This window comes from Monodon monoceros, unplaced genomic scaffold, assembly GCF_005190385.1.
Source record: "Monodon monoceros isolate NGI ecotype Baffin Bay Population unplaced genomic scaffold, NGI_Narwhal_1 Super_Scaffold_16, whole genome shotgun sequence".
Taxonomy (NCBI): Eukaryota; Metazoa; Chordata; class Mammalia; order Artiodactyla; family Monodontidae; genus Monodon; species Monodon monoceros.
Window position 1 is genome coordinate 98,524,262 of NW_021703772.1, and position 27,038 is coordinate 98,551,299.

At 39.2% G+C, this 27,038-nt stretch overlaps 1 protein-coding gene across 7 annotated transcripts in view; it reads left to right on the plus strand.

Annotated features, from left to right (window-relative positions):
• The window catches only part of DPP10 (dipeptidyl peptidase like 10), a 1,301,728-nt gene that overhangs the window by 634,445 nt on the left and 640,245 nt on the right, over positions 1 to 27,038 (plus strand). The window contains exons 1-2 of one of the 7 annotated variants that reach the window (XM_029225836.1): positions 10,368 to 10,457; positions 10,580 to 10,699. The exons of 3 other annotated variants lie outside the window; for them this stretch is intronic. In XM_029225836.1, coding sequence (XP_029081669.1) covers positions 10,386 to 10,457; positions 10,580 to 10,699 — 192 coding nt within the window. In that variant the 5' untranslated portion in view covers positions 10,368 to 10,385. Of the gene's footprint in view, positions 1 to 10,361; positions 10,458 to 10,539; positions 10,700 to 27,038 lie in introns of those variants that run through there. 3 more of the 7 variants (XM_029225845.1, XM_029225837.1, XM_029225840.1) reach the window with 3 other exon arrangements.

Sequence of the window (27,038 nt, forward strand, 5' to 3'; positions counted from 1 at the left end):
CCCAGTCCTCTCCCTGGGGTCCGACCTCCGAAGCCCGAGCCTCAGCTCCCAGCCCTGCCCACCCTGGCGGGTGAGCAGACAAGCCTCTCGGACTGGTAAGTGCTGGGCGGCACTGATCCTCTGTGCGGGAATCTCTCTGCTTTTCCCTCTGCACCCCTGTTGCGGCGCTCTCCTCGGTGGCTCCAAAGCCTCCCGCTTCCGCCACTGGCAGTCTCCGCCCGCGAAGGGGCTTCCTAGTGTGTGGAAACCATTTCTCCTTCACAGCTGTCTCCTACTGGTGCAGGTCCCGTCCCTATTCTTTGTCTCTGTTTATTCTTTTTTCTTTTGCCCTACCCAGGTACGTGGGGAGTTTCTTGCCTTTTGGGAGGTCTGAGGTCTTCTGCCAGTGATCAGTGGGTGTTCTGTAGGAGTTGTTCCACGTGTAGATGTATTTCTGATGTATCTGTGGGGAGGAAGGTGATCTCTGCGTCTTACTCTTATGCCATCTTCTCTTGAAAACTCTCTTTGGTTCTTATCATTTTTTCCTTCCCACCTGATTTTCCTTAGAGTATCATTTGTTGTGCTTAGATGCTCTTATGTTACTTCTAGAGTAGTCTTTATTTCTAATGACTTTCCAACAATTTCTAATTCTTTCTTGAGTTCTGTCCCTTTATTTCAGAGTTTTTAAAAGTCTGATTGTTATTTTTCATATATTGTATGATTTTTTAAATCTCCTTTAGCTCATTTTGCAATGGTGTGTTATAGTTTTGAAAATATTTTGAGCATGACTTTTTTGGAAAACTTTCTTTGTCAATAGCAGAAGTTGGTGAAATTCCTGTAAAGTGCTAGAAAGTAAATATTTTACGCTTTGTAGGTCATTTGTTCTCTGCTACAATGCTTAACACTGTCATTGCTGCTTAAAAACAATCATAGGCGATGTATAAATGAATAAGCATGGCTATATTCCAATAAAACTTTATTTATAAAAATAAGAAGTGGGCTGGATTTGGTCAGTGGGCTATAATTTGCCAATCCTTGATCTGTTGGGATATTATTCCCTTTCTTTCTTGTAGGAAGTTTGTTTTTAAGGCTAATCTTTAAATGGAATTTGACTGTGATAGTTTTTTGTCTACTCATTTTTGTATATGAATGTAGTTTTCTTGAACTTTTAGATAGTTAAAAGTTCAGACAGGTTTTCTAACTTCAAATTAAATCTGTTTTGTTTTCAGGTAGTGCTTATATATATATATATATATATATATATATATAATGTCTTGTGCTCTTAGATTTCCTGGATCTGTTCACCTTTGGTCTGTATTTTCTCTTTCCTTCATCTCTATTATTTTTATTCTGCTCAATTTTGATTCCACTTCTAGTAGTCTTTCCTTATCATGGGTTCCTGTATTGGAAAGAAGCCCTGGAGAGTCAAAGGATCTAGGCTGCTCTAGCCACCTTAGACTTTGACCCTGGCTTGTTAAGAGCTATGAAGTGTCTGAGATTTTACAAGGCTTACAAGCTAACAAGTTAACCTACCAGTTTTATGGATATTTTCAAAAAATATTAGACTCTTGGGTCAGAGACAAAGAACTTTACTACTTTAGTACAGCAAAGAGCATAAACATCATCATATTTGTGTGAGCTCTCTTTTTCCCCAAGTCCCATGGAGGTGAGTGATTGGACCCAGATGGATGTTGGTTCACACAGTGGGTTATAGAAGAGGAATCCTAAGCTTAAGAAAATCAAATCTCTTACAATGGGAAGAAAATATGCTCTCCCTTTGTTCCAGAGGGAGACACTGTTCCCTCTTTCCAGGGTAATTGCTATACAAGTATTCTTTAAAAGATACTCTAGAACAAAAGACCATTTCTTGCCAGTGAGACCTGCAGAAAGGGGAGAAATCGATGGGAAATCGACTCCCAGCAGAGTCCCTTTCCTTTCACTCACTATTGGAATGCACAAAACCTTTCCTAGTTATTTTTATATTGACACACTGTGCTTTCTGGTGAATATCCACTGACTATTTTGGGGCTCTCTCCTTGAATATTTTGGGATTGTAGGTATGTCATTTGCCCTACTGCTTCCCTCTGCTTTCTCCCATATAGATACCAAGGGCACTCAGGCTGTGCAGTTTTTGGTATTTAGGGATTAGTAGAGGTGTTTTCTTATCTGGATTTGTTGTAAATGTTGTGCTTTTTGGTTTTGATGTCTAGTTCTCATCCAGCCTAAACGCATGCGGGCATCACCACAGTCCATCTTCCCCAAATAACCTTGTCTTTTAAAGAAAGTATGCCAAGCCAATTTTCCTTTTTTTTTTTTTGAATCGTCATTTTGACCATCAACTTTACTATGCTATAATATGGTTATACTCTATGATCCTACTGAGTTGCACAGGGATGCTTGCCCCTTTTCGCCTCCCCCCACAACACTAAATGGTACTAAGTTGTTCTGTCATTTTAAATGGAGGTCCAAATCTTCTCTTTTCCATTTATAAGGTTATATATTTTCCCTTCTTGCTATTATTTGTGTATCTCATCCTATGGTAATTCCTATTACCCTCTTTTTGAATATGTGGTCCAAAGACTAGTAAATCAGACAAACAACCTTGTTTAAAATGTTTGCAGAGGATGCAAAACAAAAATAAAAATGCTCTGAGGTTGGGCATAATTCTAGAAGATTCTATCAACCTTGTGGTAGTTTTGGCATTATATGGAACAGGCTACAGAAATTCAAACTATATTAAGATGACAAACCATTGTATTCAATGTCAACATTTCCTCATAATTTTACCCAGTATAGCTCCTCCTTCCTCAAATTCAGTATAAGATTTATATCCTAGGGGGAAGATAGAATACCTTAAGAGCGGCATTGCCAATATAATGCTTATCTCCAAATTCATTTTTCCCTGTGAGTTCTCAGCACTGGAGGCTCAGCACTGTAAAATACTATGTATTTTACAACACATAATATCTGCTCATAAGCAGTGGAAAATTCCAAGTTTATTTGGCTTTCACTTAATGTTTTGAAACACAGCAGTGTCTGGTGAGCCTTTACCCATATCCAGACTCAGCAGATCAGAGGATTATCAAGATTATATAATTCCTACATGTTAAATAGAAAAAGGTAAAATATTCTGAGACAACAGGGAGACAGAGAAAAGGTATTTTCCCTGGGTGACACTGTTCAATAAATTAAATAAAAAATAAGTTCATAGGAAATTCTGAGAGGGCTTACTATTGAAGTGGTGAGGAGAAGAATTTGTTTTTTTCAAAGTATATTTCCTCCAAGACCCCTTTTCTTAAGCAACAAGACTGATGTAGACTCCTACCCATAACCCCTGCACACACAGAAACTGTACCTCTGCCCCCAACAGGATTTCTCCCCCCACCCCCGCAAATTACAGTGTAGTAGAAAGATGAAATGTCTCTCGTGACAATTAGAATTCTGAGCAAGCTAGTACAGAATAAAGGCATAAATTGTGCAGTGATTTATACACTAGAAGAAGTGTTAACGAGGAGTGTCTCTGTGAAGTTGAGTTAGGAAAGGATGTGAGAGGAGCTGAGTCCTAATACATCAACTTCATTTGGGAAGATGGACAAGTGAGTGGATGGCTTCTCCATAGGGAGGGGTAGGAGACCACAAGAGAGACTGCCCATCCATCCTATGAGGCTATTTTGATGCCCTATCAAGTAGGATTAAACACATATCAACACTGCTGACTCAATAAAATAGCTAATTAAATGGTATTTCTCTAGTCATTGATTTGTATAAACTGTGATATTTAGTATAGATTCTCTCTACCTCCTCCACTGACGCGTGTAGACAATTGTTAAGTGCAAAAATGATAAACATTACAAGAAAATATAGGCTTGATATTGATTGAAAAATATCAAATATAAATCAACTAGAGAGGATAAGGAAATTAAAATTTGGACCATGCTTTCTAAAATTGTATGAATACGTAAAATAAAACAATGGCAGGAGCTATACTTAAGACCTAACCAAAAGGAATTAAGGTATTTCACAATTCTTATGAAAACATTAACAAAAATACAAAAGACTTAATATACCCAAATATCCCTAATAGCTTTAGAAATCATTCTTTTGTCTTTTCCCCTCTTTTTCTCTTCCCACTTTTCCTTGATCTCTTCTTCCTCTTTCTCCTTTTTAGATTTGAATAAAGATACGCAGAGTTAATAAATATTTAAATTGATAAGATAGATATTAAGTGACTCAATTATCTTCCCAAATATTGATAGATGTAGGTGACAGATAAATTGATGAATATAAGGATATAAGAAATGATCTACAAAAATAGCAGGCAACCCATCTAGGCGAATAGGTTAAACAGAGTTAAATAGTGGTTAGTAATGAGAGATGTATTTTATGTGCCTCATTTCAATAGAGGTCACACCCCAAGATATCCTGGAACTATATTTGTAAAATCTAAACAGATGACTCTAGGGTGAAAGGACTGGCTGGGAATCCAAGGACTTGGCCTCAGTTTCCTTTGGAGATGATAGAAGAAGAATTTCTAGTGGTAGAAACTCTAGTGGTAGTAGTGGGAGAAGAATGCCAGGGGCCCTTTAATGTTAGTGGATCGTCTGGAGCCTTTTCACGTAAATCTTAGACTAGACTATCTAGTCTAAGATAGTCTAGTCTATCTGTTTTGTTTTACAAACAGACTATAGTCTAGTCTATTTGTTTTCAGGAGGAAAATTCATAAGGGAGTTTGAATCTAGTGCTAAATTCTTAAAAATACATTTAGCATGGTGAAATTGGCACAAAAGATGGAAATTCTCTCTTCTCTCCAAAATTAGTCAAGATCTCACTGTAAAAGTTTTCTCTTTCAATTTATTAAATACTTCTCTGAATGGGAAATGTGCTTTGTGCTATTCTGGGAATTATATAAGGAAAGAAGTTAGGTAACCATTATGAAGTCTGAGTGTAGGAGAAGTCTCAATTATAATGTACTTTCCAAGGACAAAAGATAAAGAGGTTATTTTGAATCATTAGAAAATCAAGCCTTGGTTAGAAAGTGAGAAATATCAAGTTCAGAGAAATTTATCTATCACAGGCACATTATCTGAAAAGAACAAACGTTATGCCAATGTTTCTAAGTACTCTTCCACATCTGACAATCTTTCTGTCATTTGTGGACAACATCTGATTCAGGAAAGTTGATTTCATTTCTAAAGAAATAGGAAGATCAGGAAAAAAATTATCAACAAAAAGAAAGAGAGGTATTTTTTTTACAATGCTAACAACCAATTCATTAAATAATTACTCTTTAAAAAAATCAAATAAACAAACACAGATCCCTTGAAAGCATCTAGGTAAAAATAATCATGATAACACGTAAACTGCCCACATTCTAGATGTTTTGGTGTTGTGATTCAGCTATACATTGGAGAGAAAATACTACATGGGAAAAGTCATGTTCATTGTTTCCCTGTCTTAATACCCTTATATATGATATGGCACAGAGGGCTGTTGGGGGTAAAGGAAGATTCGAGGTGTGTTAATGTAACAACAAAGGGGACTGTACAGCGCTGGGTCTCAGTGCGAATGAGCAGTTTGTCAATATCTTCTGGTCTCCAGTGAGCAACAAGAATGGCTCTCAGGGTATTGCAACTCTGTCTGCTTCCACCAGAGATCATAATTGGGCTATGAATTTTTACAACAGGAAAGTTCCTATCATAGACAGAGACTGACAACAAGTTTAGTTAAATTAATGCCAAGAGCATCTTAGAACTGGATGAGCAGTGTGCATGGATATCACTCAAATATGTAGTGATCCTGCTTATTTTTCTTTCTTTTTTATTAATATATTTTTGTGATAGTTTACTGGTTAGAGCTTCCAATATATATCTTATTTCTGAGGATTGCTCAGCATACTGGTTTTCTGCCCAATGACATGATACACGCTTTGGGGAATTCAAGAAGCTGATTTAGGTGAGTAGAGATGATTTATAAATCGAAAGCAAATGATAGCGGAATATGTGACCTGAAGCTATTTCTTGATCTCCGAAAAGCTAATTGGGCACGTTTCAGGCCAGGTCTCTGAAGGCACAGCTCATGAACTGTCTTTCTGATGCTGTGCTCATTATGGACACTCAATAGACGACTGGCTAATGCTAGAGAAATCCCCATCAAAGTGGCCTTTATGTGACATTGCAGATTTACTTCAGGAAAGAGAGAGAAGGAAAAAGAAGGGAGAGATTTCAGGCAATCAGCCCTTACAGAGCCCTATTTGCCTTAAGTAATTGATCTGAAACTGAAGAGTTTGTCTGTGAAGGCTTCCCGGCTTCATAAATTCTCAAGGGACTCTGTCTTCTAACACATCAGGGTTTAGCCAGGCTTTATTTGTTACTGGTTGTTGGAGGACATGTGGGATTTTATGGTCCTGGATCTACTTTTTGAAATGGAAGACTGAATACAGCACACATGACCTAAGTATTCTGGAACAACCCATGTTTGCCACTGACGCTTAAGCGTTTTAACGATAATCTTCAATGAATTTAATTATTATCTAAATCTCATAACCTATCCTCAATTATTCATATTAATAATTCTAGGTAAGATGAAATGTACTGCATTGGCATCACACTTTTATTAAAGAATCAAATATCAAGGAAAGAAAGACATCACAAATGGTCACAATGCTGTATATGGAGAAAGTTTTTGAGCAACTTGGGAAATTTAAATCAATATATTGAGGAAGCAACATAGTGGGTTATGTCTACATGGGAACATGAAACTAGGATTTGAGGCAGTAAAAGTTTTCGGAAGGGAATAGTGGAGTCTGAATCCTAGAAATCTTCCTGAATAATATGCGCATGTTGCAAGGTTTGGATATTTATAAAACAAAATAGAGGGGATTTTGCTGAGCAATCTCTTCAGGTTTTTGTAGTTATAAGAGTCTGATTCCATTCCGCGAAATCTGCAGAAAAACTTCCTTTACCATTGCCTGAGTGTTATAAAATGAGTGGTTGTCCATGAGCTAGCTCATCAAAGATAATACATGAAAAAAGTACTCAAAAATATTTTATAAATCTGGGACTTCCCTGGCGGTCCAGTGGTTAAGACTCCGCCTTCCAATGCAGGGGGTGCGGATTCGATCCCTGGTCAGGGAGCTGAGATCCCACATGCTTTGTGGCCAAAAAACCAAAAACATAAAACAGCAGCAATATTGTAACAAATTCAATAAAGACTTTAAAAATGGTCCACATCAAAAATATTTTATAAATCTCTGTAAAACTCTCCTTTAATAGACCTTTACTTTTCAGAAATGATAATCTGTAAATAAATTAATTTTAATTTTCAGATTTCTAAAAATATTATCAAGACAAGAATTGTTACTATACACTTATGTGTAACTAGAGAGCAGGGGAAAGTTTGGTGGATATTAAGGATCCTTTGTGACGTAATTTACTTATCTACTGATTTTTTTTTTTGGTATTTGTATAAGTACTTAATTGTCTCACTAAGTTTTAAACATATATAATTTATCATTCCGACGATAGTCTTTTGCTCCATAAAATTAATATATAGTCAAAGAAATTTAGAGAAAGAAGACATTTTAATGGTCACCTAGTCGAAAGTTTTGAATTTTATCATATAAGGAAGCAGAGGCAGGACATAAGTGACTTAACCCTGGCCCATACCTCTATGTGTGATGGGGGCTAGGGTGCAACTGCCAATCTGATAACATCTAATCTGGTACAGGTCCTCTTCTCTACACTGTACTAGGATTATATCTAACTGAGTAGTTTTAAAACTTTGTAGATGTTTGATTGTAAATTAGTGTTTTATTTTTTTAGACGATAATCTATAATCAGAAACCATACAAAACTCAGCGGGAGACATTCTCTCTCAGAATGTAAGGTATTTTTTTTTTTCTTCTTGAACAGTAGACTTTTTTCTTCAATAAGAAATGAAGTAGAAAATCCTACATTGTAATTCAAGGGCATCACATTTCAAAAAATAGAGTATTTAAGTTGGGGACATCAGTTTACCTGTGATTAAGTTTTAATTAATGCCCATAACTTAGATCCCAACAGCTATAACATAATGTTCTTATCTTAGACAAAATAAGAACCCACCAAAAAGACACAGACTCAAATTAAATCAAAGAAGCTTTCCTTCAAAAAAAATGATATATGTACACAAATACACATTATACATGAAACATACAACTAATATCTTGAATTGTGACCCAAGTGAATTTTATCTGAATACTGAAAATGGATGCAAGTTGAACATCTTAATTCAGTCAAATAAGTAATCTTAAATAGAATGAGGATAATTCCCTCCGGTCTATACTTGTCCCATGTGGACAGAAATCTTTGCACGTAACTAAATTCCTGCAAGTCAAGTCAATTGTCCAAAATAGAAACACATTCAAAGGATGAATACACTGAAATAATGAAGAGAAGAGCAAAATATAAAGACAGAAATACTTTTAATGTAGCTCCCTTTCTCTGAAAATATTACATGTGAGGGAAAACCTGGATTGTCAGATTTAATGGATGAATTGCTCAACAGCTATTTTACTATTGTTTCATTTGAAAATTTTGTTTTGTACTTTTACAGCTAGCAGAGTTATTCCTATCACAAAGTTATTTCTATAAAAATGGACCAACACACTATATTACAGGTCACTAGTAATATGCACTTCACTATCTGTTTTTGAAACGCAAGCTGTCTCTCCAGTCAAATACTACCTTTTTTGTAGAGGAAGTCATTTTTATTCTCTAATCTACAGAAATCTGGTGAACATTGCTTTCTTTAAAAAAAAAACATCTTAAAGGCTTAGGACAGTTAATGCTTAGGACAAGTGTGACAATGCATGTTTCAGGAATTAACAGGGCAGGAGCTCAATTCCTTTTATCCTACAACATTCCCTCAGCTAGGAGGTGGCTAGTTCTTGGACTTAAGTGACTCGGACAAGGATGGAGTCGGTCCTTAGCCAAAAAAACATGACTCAAGGTTACTCTGTTCCCCTCCCCCCCACATATGCTAGGTCCCTTCTGCTGAAAACTCCTCACGACCCATGTTCCAAGTCCAGTCATACGGGATATTTAACTCCTCCTACCTTGTCTCTGGTCAGCCTGTGCCTGAGACTCAGAGAATGCTTTTTGTCCATCTGCTTTGGGCGGGTCCTTTCTAGCAGCCCGGGAAAGCCACGTGCTAGTGCTTATGGATGGAACTGATGGACATTGTCTATTATACCCACAGGAATTCAGCCTCCAAAGAGCTACATTGACTCATTGATTTGTGTCCATGCTCCGGGCTCCTGGTACCCACACTATAACGTAAACTCCCTGCTGGCGGGGAATTTGGAGAGTGTGTTTGGCACAGGATAGGTGCTCAGTAAACAAACTTTGAAAGGGAGAGAGTTGTGTTGAGCGAAGGGAAGGCTGCAAAGGAACTTAAAATTTGAAGGGTTTTCTACGTGTCCAAAGAAAGAGAGAGAGAGGAAAAAAAAGAAAAATGTGAGTACCAGAGCATCATCGTTATTGTTTTTATTCAACCTTTAGGAATTCCACTGGCATTATTTACCAGAGAGCTAGCAGGGGAATCCAGGCTGGAGGCTAAAGGACCCCTGCCCATTGACCCAAATCAGGAGGCGCAAAGCCTCGGGTCATAAGCAATGACACCCTCTTGGGTCCCGACAGGTGCTGGTGGCCCGGATGGGGCTCTGGACCCCCAGTACCCCGCTGCCCCCTGCCTTCTCGGAGCGCTAGAGCATGCCCAATGGCAGCGCTGGAGCCACCGAAGGCTTTGCACGCTGGCACTCCGCTTCTCCGGGTTTTAGCAGGAGCCTGCGGGGGGATTGGGGTGGTGGTGAGGGGACCCGTGGAGCCTGGCAGCCTTGGTCGAGCGTGTGGGGAGCTGGCGCGTGGCGCAGGGCTCTCTCCTGCGTTGCGGTTACTGGGGAGATGCTGGAGCGCGGCGCCCGGCTGCTTCACCTGGCGGGCTGAGCGCGGCGCGGGGAGCCCCGGGGGGTGGGCGGGGGGCGCGGACTGCGGTAGAATGCGAGCCGGGCTCCTCCGGGACTGCGAGACAAAGCTCGAGCGCGGTCAGGTGCCGCTCGCCCGCGGCTCGCCGCTCCACTAACTTGTCTCTTGCTGGTGTCTGGTCTCCGAGGCTCTCAGCGCTTTGGGGTGGTGAGGGGCGGGGGGAGTGGGGAGTTAGAGGGTCTGCGGTAGCCGAAGGGGGGAGCCTGCCTGGTGCCGCTCTTCTTCCCTTCCCTATCGCTCCCCTCCCCCCACCCCGTCGCTGCCGCTTTCCCTTCCTCCAATTCGGAGAGCGTCGGGCGCCTGTGACATGCGATCGCTGCCAAGTGACGGACCCCGAGTCTGAAGTGCCCGCGAGGAAGTGAGCGCCAACGCGGGCCGCCGGCGATGACAGCCATGAAGCCGGAGCAGCAGCCCACCCCGGGGGCCAGGGCGAGCCAGGCTCAGTCGGCGGACCAGGTGAGAGTTGGCAGCTGCGGCCAGGCCCGCCAGGGGAGGGAGACTGCAAGCCGCGCTCCCCCCGCCCCTCCTCCCGGGCTCGGCTCCCACGCCTCCCTCTCCCCACCCTCCCTCCGCCCCAGTTCCAAGGCTCTTCCTCAGCTCATGCATGGACTCCGCAGGAAGTTAGAGCATCTGAGCGCGCTCCGGGGCCGGGCGAGAGGATGCGCACGGTGGAGAGCCGCGGGGAAGGGGGGAGAGAGGTAAAGGCTGGGGTGGCCCAGGGAACCCCAGCGGGAGGGCCCCCGAGCGAGGGAGGGAGAGGTGGCCGGAGCCAAGGAATGGGGGCTTCTTGGCTCCTAGTAACGCACGTTGGAGGAATTGCTGCGCGCCTGGAGGCGTCCACTTGCTGGGTTCGAGCCCTGTCTTCACGTAGCTCGTGAGACGAGCGCTGGCCAAAGCTACCCGAGTAGGCGAATGACCTTTAGGCCGGCAGAGTTTTTCCGTTCCTTTCTTTTTTCCTTTGAGGAGACGGGGATGGGGGCGCACACCTTTGAGGTGGTCTGCTTGGAACGGAGCTTGGAGCAAAAAGGCATAATTAGGGGGAACTGGGAGGACACTGGCTTTAGTGATTTGTTGGGTCCAGATGTGTTGTGTCTGCAGAGATGAGGTGCCCTGTGCTGGCTGAGGGTTATTTTAATTGCTTTTCCGTCTTTCCGCTCCGGCCACCCCCTTTGTGTTTCGGTCTTTGGGGATCTGTAGCATAACCATATGGTGAATCTCCATCTCGTTTCTGTCCCTGGATTGGGGTGACTCGGGAGTTTGGTGTCGCTTTTTCCCAAAGTTGGAGGGTCGGGAGCGCCGAGGTGCCCTGGCAAAGAAGAGGGCGGCTGTGAGAAGCCGGGTCGAGATGCTGTCACGTTTACCTGAATTAGAGAGTCTGAACCTAGAGGGTTACACTTAGGTCCGCGGATAACTAGGGAGCTGGAGAAGGGAGGCGCCGGGGTACAGAGATGGTCCCTTTGCCCCGAGTGCACTGTTGAAGGCCGCCCGACGCATTTCTGGCAGAGACACTCCTAGCTCACTGCTAGACATGGGTGAAGGGGGTGCAAACAGCCAGGCTCCAGTAGCATCTCGGCTCTTCGCATATTCTAAGCATTGAGGAACTAGTGAAGGGGAGCTGTCCAAATCGTCCTGAGTGGCCGGGGTGGGGGGCGGGTGGGCAGAGGAGGCGACGCCAGGGCTGCTGTTATTAATATTCTAGTCCTGGTCATCGCTTCTGCCTAGTGGCCTCTCTCTTCTCCTTTTCCCTCCCCTTCTCATTTCCCTCACATATGTTTCACACAGGTGGTGAGGATTACTCAATGCCTTACAGCTCCCCATCCCTTTACTGGGATGAATGTTGCAGTTTTTACAAAGCAGTTGTTTTCTTAAACATCCTCTTTGCTCCCTACCCTGAGATAAATATGAGATTATTAAAACATTTGTATTACACTATATGTCCCTTCCCCTCATACCTCTTTTCCCTGCTCCCTCCTGCACACATCACAAAGTAACAACTGGTTAGCAGATTATAAAAATAATTTCAGGAGAGGAACATGGGTTTAATATCCTCTTTCAGACTGACAGCCCTTAAACTTCATTAACAAGCCACTGAGCCTCTCTACTTGCTCTTGGAATGATGCTACCAATAAGAATGATTAGTCAGGTGAGAGTCCCCACGTGAAATCTTTGCTCACTAACCTGTGTCACCAACTGGTTACTTGAGGTGCTGCGGACAGTTCAGTGGTGGTGGAGGTGGGGAAGAAGAAGCAAAGCAGAGCACACAGAAGCTGAAAATGTATATGTAAATGGTGGACAAGTAGTATATGGACAGCAAAGCCTTTTGTCAGAACGAATCTGGTACTTAAAATTCATATAAAGACAGATTCAAGTTTGAATCCGTTGTTTCTCTTGTTAGTGTGCGTTTTTGTTTATGGTCACTTCGAATAGTCAGGGAGTGGCCATTTGCAGAACTCTTGTTTTAATTGAGTTTTTTAAAGTGCCTTTCTGAGCACTGACATGATTTTAAAATGTCAATGGTATGCATATTACGCTTGAGTTAAAATGAAAGAGATTGATTTCTCAAGGGAGAAGAAAGACTGAAATATACATGGCAGCATCCCATTGGAGGTTTTCCAAGCACTCCCAGAAAATACCTATATGTAGTCTATTCTTTGTCTAAAGCTTGACATGTGAAATCATGACCAGATGATGTGGACAATTGCTGTCAGTGCTTAAGCTATTTCTTCTAAGATTACTAAATTTTTATTAACAGTATTAGTCATTGTGACCTAATTCTGCCGTTGTCATTCAACTCTCATGTGGTCCTAGATATAATACCTCCATATAGACATGACTGATTTTTCAAGTTTCTGCGATATTTCTGGAAAAAAAAAAGATTCACAAATTTATCTAAAACTGTAGCTTTATGAAGTTCTACTTAATGGTTAAATAAGGGGCGTGTTCCAACTAGTCACTTAGTAGTTATTGATTTTGAGTGATTTAAGCTTTTGAATGTTGTCAGAAAGGTCCTGTGCTTTCTGTGGTAGAGAGGTTTATGAAACCTCAAAGATGCCTTGTCCTGATGCCATCAAATGCCCATTTCCACTTACAGCGCCGTAGAAGACCATAGTCTTTCCTCTGGGTGAAATGGTTATGAACCACATAATTTGGTTGTTGTAATGGTCCTTTAGAGAGCCGGACGTACCTGTTTCATCTTATCTGCTCTGGTACAGGGTGCCATGACCAGAGGCAGCCCTTCCTCTGGGAACAGCTGCAGCAAGAATAACAGGAAGTGAATATTTTTATTAACGTTCTGAATCATTGGAGATATTTTTATCATCTCAGTAGTCTTGCCTTTAAAGCTTCATTGGTTAAATAAATGTTTATAACAGTTACTTCTGTTGTTTTTATAACACTCCATATTTACAAAATGTCTAAAAATAAATGTTTGCTATTGGTAGAAACAGTCATTCCCACTTAGCGTATAATCAATATCCATTTTACATCAAGGGATACAAAATCTTGAGTGGCTAGTTGTAACTTATTAGGTTTGGAAATCACTTCCTGAATGCTGAGTACTGTCCTCTGGGTTGATAAGTTAACATTCAATGAATGCATTTTTCTGTTTGATCCTCAAAGCAACTTTTTGAGTTAGATCTTGTTGTTATTCCTGTTTTAGAGATGAGAACACAGAGGATTAAACAAACTAAGCAACTTGATCAACCTTGACTTCATAAGTGGTAGAGATGAGACATAGCCCTAGTCTATGGCACTTAAGAAAAATAAGCTCATTTAAGTCTAAAGCTCCACCTTCTGGACTTCCCTGGTGGCAGAGTGGTTAAGAATCCAGCTGCCAATGCAGGGGACACGGGTTCTAGCCCTGGCCCGGGAAGATCCCACATGTCCCGGAGCAGCTAAGCCCATGCGCCACAACTACTGAGCCTGTGCTCTAGAGCCCGTGAGCCACAACTGCTGAAGCCTGTGCACCTAGAGCCCATGCTCCTCAATAAGAGAAGCCACCACAATGAGAAGCCCGTGCACCACAACAAAGAGTAGCCCCCGCTTGCTACAACTAGAGAAAGCCCGCGAGCAGCAATGAAGACCCAATGCAGCCAAAGATAAAAAATATAAATAAATTAATTTAAAAAAAAGCTCCACCTCTAACCTCTACACAGTTATAGTTCAACACACTCCGATTAGCATAATGCAGAAGAATTGCAAGTATTATGTATGTGTGTGTACAAATTTACCGTGATCATAAAGTAAAGAATTTGTTTAAAGCTTCAACTATAAATGTAAATAATATCTCTTGAAATTTAAAAGTTAACTTAATATCTATTCTGTTGATTAAAATAATATAAAAAGAACCAGATACACCCTGATAAGTGCATAGGAACTTAAAAAAAAATTTCGTATCATTTGCCCTTGGTAATGATGAGACTTTCAAGGCTTCCTAAACAAGTACATTTTTATAGTTAGACCTGGTTTAGAATTTGCCCACGTTGCCACCAGGTGGCACCCTTTTGCTGAGTCCAATGGGGAAAAGTATTTCCTAAAATGTTTGACAGTCCTCGGCTCCAAAAAAATGAAATCAAACAAAAACAAAAACAAACAAGGAAAAAACCCATAACCTCACTTTCTGAAGTATGACTAAAAAGTGTATTTTTATAAACAACTCTTTGGCTGTAGAGGCAGCATTAGTTATGCATAAAGAAATAAACAACAACAACAAAACTCATTCTGGTAGAAATCCAGTCACAGTTCAGCACATAGCAGCCTCTTGATGAAATAATTCATGGTCAGAATTGCGATTAAATATGTAATGTATAAAATGCCTTTTGTAAAATACCTATGGTACATTTGACTTTTATGTAACATTAACCTAAAATGTTTTCATAAAGAAATTAGGATTCACTATTTTTATTTCAACTTTGGTCTAGCAAACCTGATTAAAATTTTCAAATGTATGCTTAATGAACTCATAAAAAAGTTATTCTTCCTTTTTTCCCTTACTAATACATAAACATGTTATAATTTAGTTTATAAAGTATTGTTTTTAACTCAGAACCTCAAAAATAGCTTTTAGAAACCATGTTGAAAAACTTTATTTAACAGAAGGTTTATTACTTCTAAACGTTCAACATAAAATATATACTATCTTATTGGTGGAAGAATTCTATATGATTTGGTTATGAAAGACATTTGATGCAGGTGCTATGTAGAAGTCTTTATAACTTAGGAGATATTATACGTTTCCTACCGTCCCTCAATTTCTTATTATATATATTTTATGTATATCTTACTGCATATATATGACATTGTATCTACTGAGTTTAGAACATACCACAAAACATCCCTTGCTTATAAGCTTCTAATCTCTCTGTTTATTTCAAAGACTGAGCAAATTGCACATTTAAGAAGATTAAACTATATTAAAGACAAGTTAAAGAAAATTGTATTATTAAATATGAATGCTGTATTATCTTATGAAGTGCATTGCATTGGAAACGAAACACTGAAACCAAATTTCTCTGAGTAAAAATAAAGCTATTTCCCAGTTTTCATTCCTTGAATCATTTATAATTACATAATGTTTTAAGCTTCTAGTACTTATAGGCATATTTTAGATTTACTTACAGTTTACCAACATACACAAGACTAGAATGTTGCAACTAGGACTGTGAGCTTTTGTGCCATCAACCAGGAGTATTTCTTTACTACTGTCTATAGGTTATGCACTGGAAAGCACAGATTCAAGTTCATATCTCAGCTTGGCCAGTCATTGCTGTGTTTTGGGGGGCAGGATAACTCATTTTCTGTATTTCATCTGTGACTGGAGGTGACTACAGATCCTTTACATGCTTGTGGTAAGGACTGAATGAAGTAATATGTTAAAGCTTTTGAATAATGTTTGTTTCATACCAATACTCTCATTAAATTTATAGTCTAGGAACAGGAGCCTAGGGGAAAACAAAGCTTAGAGGATCACTGAATCACCTACAGCTGGTATATTATTTTCACATTTTACTGAGTATTGCATTGTTTAGTACACATATGTGTAGGATTACATATGAGTTTGTGCATGCATAAAAATATTTTAATAATGTAATAAAAATTATTGGGTTAGGCATCTAGCCTGATTTGGCAGAAATGCAGACTTCAAAATATTCTGTAACATCCTTATTTCCGCTCAATCAAAACTCGCTTTTTGCTGTCCTACGCTGTAAGGGACCAGGCTGAAAGTAAACATTGGCTAATTCTCACTAACGGGAATTCGCTGCTGAATCCGCACATTGTTTTCAATGTAATGCACTCATATTGGTAATTAGCATGGAGAAAGAGGAAGTTCGAAGAAAAAAGGGGTGTGACTTATAGAAATATCTCAGGAGGTGAGATTTCAGTCATTTCAGTCATTCAGGAGAATGTGCATAGTAGTGGAACCCCCTGCAGGGAGCCCAGTGTGGGTGCACCTACCATCACTGGGGGTGAGACTGAGTGACCCAATATTGGGCTTAGCATAATTCGAAAGATTTTTTTATACACATTTTTCTACAGTTATTCCTATGCAGTATTTAAATACACACAACATTTTTGATGTTGCGACAATTAAAATTACCTCCATATATTTTCATACTTGCTGAGTGACTTCGTGTGTTCTAATCAAGTCCACGTCTTACTGAAATATTATAACGGGGGTATATGTACGAAGACATACGTCAACTAGCAAAGGGTGGAGCTCTTCCCATCTGAAGACCTGTAAAGGCTCCAAAAAAGGGCAAATTAATAATGGAGGGAGTATAAACTTCTTCATAAACACGTCTTCATGTAGAGTTAGAAATGTTTCCACCCTCGTGTATGCGGCCTCGCTTTGAGAAGTCTTACAGCTCAGTGTTGATTATTCCCAGCCCACTCTTGTGTTAAAGTTTATGCTTGATCTGATCCACAAGCTTTTTGGCAATAACTAATCTCCTTTTACTTTTCTCCATCTAGACAACACCTGTTTTCCAAGGCTTTTAAATTGTGCACCTATCACCCCCCTCCCCGACCTGATAGAGACATCCTTGTCATTTGTTACGTATTAACTAAAGGAGGGCTAGTCATTTCCAGGATAGTAGAGAAAGCTGGGAAGTAGGCTCAGTGGAAAGAATGGGACACTTAAGAGAGAGCTCCTCTACTGTAGATTCATTTTAGTTAAGCCGTCCTAAATCTCCAAGGTTTCAAACATACCCATATGTGATGGTAAATATAACACCCACTGCCAGGCCAAATACAGAAAACTGACTTGTATCCAAAGCTGATTAAAATAAACATTTTATTTTAAACTATAATTGATGTTAACAGCACTCTTGGTAATATCTTCTACAGAATAAAAAATGATTTTCATTTTCTTTTCAAGTTTGTCATCCCGTGGTTTATTTGAAAATTGTTAAAGCATTAATAATTTTTTTTTAAGATGTTGGGGGGGTAGCAGTTTATTAATTAATTTATTTTTGCTGTGTTGGGTCTTTGTTTCTGTGACAGGGCTTTCTCTAGTTGTGGCAAGCGGGGGCCACTCTTCATTGCGGTGCGTGGGCCTCTCACTATTGCGGCCTCTTGTTGCGGAGCACAGGCTCCAGATGCGCAGGCTCAGTAGTTGTGGCTCACGGGCCTAGTTGCTCCGTGGCATGTGGGATCCTCCCAGACCAGGGCTCGAACCCGTGTCCCCTGCATTAGCAGGCAGATTCTCAACCACTGCGCCACCAGGGAAGCCCAGCATTAATAATTTTTAAACCAACTTTCAGATAACATGCTTATTCCATTAACCAGAACAGTACATTTTATTGTACAATATATTTTGGAATTGCCAAATGATTTTCAGATTTAATTATATTCTGGGGAAGAAGGCAACATGATGTAAGGTTGAAAACAGAGTCCAACAGATTGCAGGTTGAATCCTTCTTCTTCCCTTTATCATGCAGTGTAGGGCAAATGCTTTAACCCCTCTAAAACCTTTTTCCTCACCTTTAGAGGAAGCAGATGGGGAGAGTGCGGCAAGGGTGAGGGACAGTCTGTATGAAGGGCTTGTACAATATCTGGCCCAAGGCAGCACTTAGTAAGTATTTTTATTCTTATCGCTACTATGCTTCTCAATCATCTGAGATTATTTCATTCTTTTGCAAGGGTAATTTTGCATTTACCTTGATGAAAATGCTGAATATATATGTATGTGTGTGTGGTGTGTGTACATTACCATATGTACACACACCACGTACACATACATACTTATGATCTAAATATACTGGGTATTTTACAGTCGGTTTATTGTAAGGCTTTAGGTAAAAATTTTTAACAACCTGACTGATTTCTACTGTTTTTAGCTGCTCACCTGTTTAGGATCTTCTTTGAAGTGCTCATGGTTTAATACTCTCTTTACAAAAGTTTGGTTTCCAGAAACGATTGAATTTCCTTAGAAATTCTTTGCATATGGGAGCCGATGATATGTTGAGTTGAAATTTAAGAAAAGTGCATAATCAAAACTGACTTCAGATCTGGAAGTGCCAAGTCAAGCTGCCTGTGTATTCTCTAGCCAAGGTATATATTATCTGACTTGAATATTATTGTAATTTATCATACTTATCAATTTTTAACAGGTCAATGCAAAAACCTATGTATCGGGTTACAAGAGAGCAAATGAAGAAAAGTGAGGAAACAAGCCATGTTGATTATCTGTATTCCCAGCCCCCTTTTGAGATCTAAATGAAGATTCGATTTCTTCTTCCATTTGAAAATCTCTGCTCTGAAAACATAAATATGACAAATCTGAATTATATCACTGAGAACCTGAATGGCAGGCTCTCCTGTGATTTATTTTCAAATAATGGACCAGAGAGACCACTCGAAGTTTCATTAATAATGCTTGTACAGGGTAGAAGCAGGCCTTTCCTGTTATTGGTACATGGGTTTACTTTTTGCAAGAGGAATGGAGTAAGTGAAAATTCTGATACTCACGCTTCCATTAATCACATCTCACCTCCAGGAAAGGTTTTAATATGAGTTAATTAATGCAAGACATGGACTTCTTTTTTTCATTTCACATATTTTGAAACAAGCGCTAGAAAGTCTTTTTTTAAAAATAAAGCAACCCTTTCAATCAATGTTTCATAAACTTGCATAATGATTCTTCTCACCTAGACACAGAATCCAGGATTAGGAATCAAGACACCTTTTGAATAGAGGTCAAAAATCTATAGAAAAATCTTAAATTCATGTAGAATTTCTAAACTGTAGAAATAGGTCATTTGTTTTGCTAGGTTAGCATATAATTTACATTTCCTGGGATCTATGAATTTATGAATAGATTTTCCTATTGACTCCATTAGCTTTTAGTGATTTTAAGGAAAAAGACCATGCATTTCACTGGTTTGTTTCTTTTTAGAATACTACAAAACGTGTTTTAAGATATAAAGAAAATATAGTTTGAAGGTATATTCCTCATCTTCATAAAGTTATTCCTTTTCTCTGATCCTATGAATTAAGCGTATTCCGTTTCTTGACAATCATGTTGGCAGTGGTAGGTAGGTGTGAATTGAACCTGGAGTTGGAATGGAAGAGACTCACCCTTATTCACATCTGTGGAGGTTGTTTATAATTATTCTAAATGAGGTTTACCGAACATTAGTGCCACAGTGGCATTACGGGTGTTTTGCATCTGCCACTCCTTACAAATGTCTGTTGGCTCACAGAATCAGTGCTTCTTACGTTACAGGATTGTCATGTTGATTCCTTTGTCTCTCTTTGCATCTGTGTCATCTCCAAATCCAAATCCAGTTTTTTCTACCTTTCTGTATTTCTGAGATCCAGTTTCTGTCCAAGATTGATTTTCTGATGTCTAAACTACTGCGATGTCCATAGTGGCCTTGCTCATCCGAATTCTCCCTTCAAGTAGCCATAAAGTCATAAATGATGGTAACATTTTGAGAAACTGTTCTGATTGCTGAATCTAATGCCTTTGTTTTCAAATCAGGAGACAGTCAGTGCAGAGGTGAGTGGCCTGTCTCAGATCACACAGTTAGAATCAGAAGCAATAATTGATTTTGGGTCTTTTCAGCGATGGCCATTTTTCATGTGTCCTGCTGCCAGACTCAGCTATTGATACAGAGCCTTTGAGAGTTTCTTGGTGGCGCATTCACCTTCCTTAGCATTTGATGTCAGAGTAAAATTTGTTTTTTAAATTAATGTTCTTAAAAGCTTTGAATCTGTAGGCAAAACTCACTTGACATTTCTTGGTTTCTCCAGTGTGATGTATTGGTTCTAGGCCAGTGGTCCTTAGACTTTTTGGCACTTGGCAGCAAAAACTTCACAGAACCGCATATGCATCTTCTCCAACTTGCCATGGCAAGAAGTCACCCCAATGTCCTAAAGCCATCCTGAGAGTAAGCTGTGAGATGCACTCTTCCAAGGAAATGACAGCATCTCTCACTGTACATGAAGACACAGGCATTCTTAAACCTCTTCTCTTCCCCTCAGCATGAAAGAGGACCCATTGATCCTCTTTCAGCAGTTGAAGTTGCAATTCAGTGATGAATAGATGAGTGATTGGATGAATCCCTTTTTATTTTTTTTTATTTTTTAAACTTTTTAAACATCTTTATTGGAGTATAATTGCTTTACAATGGTGTGTTAGTTTCTGCTTTAAAACAAAGTGCATCAGTTATACATATACATATGTTCCCATATCTCTTCCCTCTTGCGTCTCCCTCCCTCCCACCCTCCCTATCCCTCCCCTCTAGGTGGTCACAAAGCACCCAGCTGATCTCCCTGTGCTATGCGCCTGCCTCCCACTAGCTATCTACCTTACGTTTAGTATGCACTTGGCACCCTAGAAAGCACCAAGGTGAATTTTAGAGCTTTCTTGATAAGTTAATAGAAACAACAGGCTTCTGATTCGCTGGAGTTCTTGGAAGACAGGGCTGTTTCTAGAAGCTGTGGTAATTTTGTCAGAGTCCCAAGTTCTAATACCAGACCAGAGAAACTTTTACCTGCTAAATAAATAAGCAAGAAGTAGTTTTGAGTCACACAGAATTCTTTTTAGTGGAAAGGACTATGGCTTTCTATTAATCTAACCTCAGTTTAAACTCTATTTACTAGTTTGAGCAAGTTACCCAGTCTCTCTCTGAATTTAATACTTCATCTGGAAATAGGATGATGCTTAACCATGCAGAATTGTTCTGAAGACTAGCAATGAGATAGGTTTATTAAGCAGGGGATGCTGAAAAGGGCTGTGCTTTTTGCTGCTGTTGTTCTTGATGTGTATTGGGTTGCTGTACCAGACAGAGGCAGAGGGATGGGCAATCAAGCTTCACTGGATTGGAGGTTCCAGCTTTAAAGCTTTTTTCTCTGTTACTTTGATTAAACTTCAGAGCAACTTTAATACTGAGCTCTTGTTTTATTTTGACATGGAGATTATATGGATTCATCCTGGCTCCAGAGCAAACATGGATTAGGAGTTGGTCAGTAAAATATATGGCATCCGTTTATTTTTATATTCCTTTAAGCGCAGAAAAATCAACAAAGTTTGCATTCTGAAGGTGGAGAACTGAATGCGGATTTGCCTTTCCTGATTTCTTCCCTCCATTCAATGGTTAAAATCCTTCTCATGCTTCTGACACAGTCTACATTTGGAGTACTGTTTCATTCTTATTCAGAGCTACAGTCCTTGAGCTGTAATGGCAAATCCAAAAAAAACTAATATAGAATCACAGACGGTGCAAATATTTGAAAATAGGTAAATACAATCTAGGATTAGCTGCTTGGGCTCAGAAATGTCAGCTTTGTATTGCTTATTCGTCACACAAGGCGATTTTAGTTAAGGCGAAAACCAGGACCAAAGCATCATGATACAAAATTGTTGGTTTGGAGCTATGCAGCATAACAAGCCCATAATTGTTATATAAACTCTAGGATGAGTCGGTCTGTAACAGGAAAAGGTGTTTCAGAGAGGTCACAAAGCACCAAGAGGCTATATAGGTGGTAAAAAAATTAAGTAAATATGATAACATGGAACTGCTATCATTACTGTCTGCTGAATTATATTTAAAGCCAATTTTTTTTTTTGCGGTACGCGGGCCTCTCACTGTTGTGGCCTCTCTCGTTGCGGAGCACAGGCTCCGGATGCGCCGGCTCAGTGGCCATGGCTCACGGGCGCAGCCGCTCCGCGGCATGTGGGATCCTCCCGGACCGGGGCACGAACCCGTGTCCCCTGCATCAGCAGGCGGACTCTCAACCACTGCGCCACCAGGGAAACTCTAAAGCCAATTTTTGAGGGGAAAATATCTATTCTTATGAGTATGCTGCAGTTTCATATTAAATGACCTGAGCATGGGAACCAACAGATTGCGAGCATAAAATCCGTACATGGTAATTATTAGTAGTAACAAGCGCTATGTGTCCCTGTTTCTGACTCTGAGCGTTTTAAACAATATAATGTAATTTTCCTTTAGTTTTGCCCCTATAAGAGATGTGATTCTTTGAAAAGGTTAACTAACTATGGTGAGTAAGTCTGGTCTACTGATAAGACAACTGAGAATGATAAAGGCTAACTTGTTCAAGGTCATACCCACTGGTGAATTTAGAAACTGGAGTAGATTAGAAACTAGAGTTCCTCACTTCTAGGTTGGGAGTTGGTAGAAGGAGACTCACTCAATCATGGGATCATGGAAGTCATTTCTAGTTGTCTGTGTTCTTGTCAGAGAAGTAAAGGTGGATGAGAATTAACATGGGAAGGTTCCAGCTTGTTTAAAAGTTCTTCTTTTAATTTAAAAATTTTTCCTAGGCAGTAGGTTTAATAAGATTAGATCTATTATATATCAATCCTATCAGGAAGCATCAAAGAGCAGGTGGTCATGTGCGTAATGGTTGTGTGAAGCCTCGATTTTCTGCAGTTTCTCATTTCTCGGATGAAGTGGTAGAGAATGAGAAGAGATGCTGTAGATTATATACGACCTGTAAAGCAGCACTGATCCCTATCAAGTAAGAAATCGTGGATCTCATATAAATATACAGGGAACATTATGTCAAGGACTTTACTTATTAATAAAGGAACCATCAAGATGGTAAAGCTGGTTTACAAAGCGTTTGAGGAAGAGAGATTTATATAGTCAGGAAAACAATGGGGTACAAAGTTTGCAAAATTAGATCCAAAACTGGTTAATATCCAATAGGGAATTTAAATGATAACCTTTGTGGTTATCTTTTATAGCAGACAGAAATTTTTTGTAACCTATCTATCTTCTACAATTAACATCTAACTTTACAGACTTTGGATCTATGTCAAAAGTAAATGGTAAGTCTAAGAAAGAGACATTCTCCTTAAATTGTATAATCCTTGTATGGGCTGATTAGAAATTCCTCAGTTTTGACATTAGAAGGATCGACATGCAATCATAATTATGTTTTATTTCCAAGTTCTCAAAAATTTTCTTAACATCCTGACCTTACAAAAATGGTGCAGTCTAGGTCTACACTTGATGTTGCAACCAACTTTACACTTGAAGTTGCAACCAAGCAACTTTATCATAACTTTCTACAAGCCCTGTGGAGCTTTGAATGTCAGACCCCATTCACCAGCAGCAAAGTTGCCCGTCAGCCAACATTGCTTGTCAGATTTGTCCCAACAAATTGGTCCAGGTGTTTTTGAGGGATGGAAGAGAACAGTTTGGTAATTTCAAATAGCTCTCTGTGGAGAAGATGAAGTAGAATAATTGCACACAGGGAGGTGAAAAGCCATTCTCTATGATTTAGCAAAATAAAGTCTGATCAAGTTGCATTGTGGTAGTGGTTCCTGGGAATGGTGGCTTTCAGAGCTGCCCTTTGTTTTTTTTTGTTTGTTTGTTTTTCTGTTTTTATGACGACTATGGTTATACTGCACTGTATATTTGAAAGTTGAAACTTGCTGAAAATCTTAAAAGTTCTCATTACAAGAAAAAAATTTGTAGCTATATAAGGTGATGGATGTTAACTAAACTTGCTGTGGTAATCATTTTGCAATACATATATCAAATCATTATGTTGGACATACACCTTAAACTCGTGCAATGTTACCTTGATTATATCTCACTAAAACTAGAAAAAATTAATTTAAAAATGATACATTCTGGGTTTAATTTCAAGTTTGAGAATTCCTAGCCATGTGAAGTCTATTCAAATATTTTATTCTGAGCCTTTGTTTGCTTATCTGCAAAACCTGAGGCTCTAATTAAAAACAAATAAGCAAGCAAACAAACAAAACCGAGCTGCCCTTTGGAGGCGAGAGATACTGTAATCCCCAACATAGTCCTAAGTGTTCCTTCTCTTGTCACTCACTTTCCTGACTGCCTGTCAAGAGAAAGCTCTTCTCATCTGTCCGAATATATCTGAATTCCACCATGACTCCCTTTGGTCTTTTAACTTTAAGGCTGAGCAGGGGGTGGTCATGATTTAGGTCTAACTGTACTTATTTGACATGCCATGGTGACTTGGTAGGCTGTGTCTTGAGAGCTGATATTCAGGGCAAGAGGAAATGAGGGCTTTATGAATGTGAGGGGGTGGTGACAGGAGGAAATAAATGTAGAAATAGGGCTGGGAATCTCTGGAGAGAATGATCACCTGCACGTGGGGCAAGCCACTTCCCTTAACTGACCCTCAGTTTTCTAATCTGAGTGAAAAAAAATAAAAGGTAAGTTCAGATGAGTATTTTTGTACTGTGTATAAAGGCGTTTGGTGAAAAGTTAGGGGTTTAAACAATCTTATTGGATTACTAAGACTTATTTTCCTAAAATATCTTTTACTACCTATAGAAAAGTATCCTACCAAGTATTAGGAAAGATGCTCTAGATCAGTATTGTCCAATAGTACATTCTGGAATGGTAGAAAAGCTTGTATATATGTGTTTTCCAATATTGTAGGCACCAGCCACATGTGGTTATTGAACACAAATTGTGTCTAGTGTCACTGAGGAGCTGATTTTCAATTTCATTTAATTTTAATTAAACTGAAATAGCAATATGTGACTAGGAGCTACTGTATTAGACAGTTATTTCTAGACCTTTGTTTTTTAAACATTAACATGCATATGAATCATTTGGAGATATTGTTATAAAGTCTAACCTGGTGAACCTGGAATGGGGTCCAGATTTTGCATTTATAACATGATTCTAGTCTTTGGACCATGCTCTATGTAAAACTTTATTTCTCAGCATCAGTGATTCTTGAATTCTAATTTATGGCTTTGGCCAGGCTGACATCTGTCATAGAAGATAAGTCTGACGGGCCTGTAGCAAAGTTACAAAGTAACTTTAGAATTATAAAAGGAAAATAATTTTAGTGTTAAAATTATTGCATTTTTATTATCACTGACAGTGGCTAAAGCTTTGAGTACGATTCATATATACCATGCAGTGGTAAAGTGCCTATATCTCATTTAATCCTCACTATAATTCTGTGTAATATATATTACTTTTATTCCAGCTTTGCAAATGAGAAGCTAAGGTTTGGAGGGTTAAGAGAGTTCCAAGAACCGCAGCAGCAGAACCAGAGTCTGAACCTCTGGAGCCCATGCTCTTGCGTGCTCTACTAGACGGTTTCTCAGGTGTTTAGTGAGTACCTGTTGTGTGTCAGGCAGTGTGCTAAGAGCATGGTTCCTGTCTTTTATATGTTCCATGACTTTGAGAATATTCACCATGAATAATTTCATGTTTACTCAGAATGTTTTAAAACAGAAAAATGACTCTTCCATATCCAAAGCATATACTTCAGTTTGTGTGGTATGGGAAGCCAACGTTAAAATTAGGCATAGCTAATTTTAGTGCCTTTTACATGATAAGTATCTTACGTCTACTATTTTATTAGTGAAAAAATGATGAGAACTGTAGGATATGGTGTGTGTGTGTAAACTTCACAATTTAGAAAAACTTACGATTGTCTTTCCTGTCTCTCACAGTAACCCTGAGCAACACATGGGCTTCATTATTTTAATGAATGAAAAGGTGAATGCTTTCACCCTGGTTATTCAGCAACCTAAGGGTCAGATCTAAGCCTTATTTTGCAGAGTTCTCTTGTCACTTTGTTTAGCTCAGTGACCAATGTTAACTGAGTCTATTTTTGTATTTCCTGATTTTAAACAAACCACACAGTTGTCTTCATTAATTTCTGAATAACATATTCACTTAGTTCAGCCATCAAAATCAGTACATATACAGTGAGATGTCTCCCTCCTACAGTTGTTCCCCAGCTGCTCAATTTTGCATTCTATCATTTCCTTAATAGGTCATCACTATTAATGTTTTCATTTTTTTCTTTTCTTTGTTCCAGAGACATCTGTGGTATATAAAAGCTATTCCAAATCTTTTGCCACCTCTTTTTACATAAATGCTAGCATACATGTTTGTTTTAAAATGCATGATATTTTTGTTATTTATGGGTATTATCAAAATAGATTCTTTAATAGTTGGCTTCTTTAACATATTTTCCTCTTTTATTCATGATGAATTAGAGCTCTTTGTGTCTCATAAACTGATAAGCAGTCTTGGTGCATGTGTGTGCCTGTGCACTTGTGTGCATATAGACGGCAAGAACCATGATCTTGGAACTGCCTGAAATACAATACGTACTCACTAAACACCTGAGAAATTGTCTAGTGGAGCACATAAGAGCATGAACTCTAAAAGCAAATAGCCAATATGCTTTCCCAATCAGCCCCATGAAGTAAATTATTTCATATCATTTATATCACTTAATATTGTTTAAATATTTAATAAATCATTTAACCTCAGTTTAATAAAGGTGAGCAGTTGATCGTTATTATGATATGTATGATTGTATGTGACCAAAAAGACATTTTCTCTATTTACTAGCTGTGATACCTTGGGAATCTCTTAACCTCTCTGAACCTTAGCTCCTCATTTGCAAAATTGGAATTAAAGTATTTAATTTGTTGGCATTCACTTCGGTGCTGTACATCTATGTATATGTATATTTTTATCTCTATAACCTTGGTCTATATATGTTAATTAGATTCTTGTAACACATTGAAAAGAGAATAGT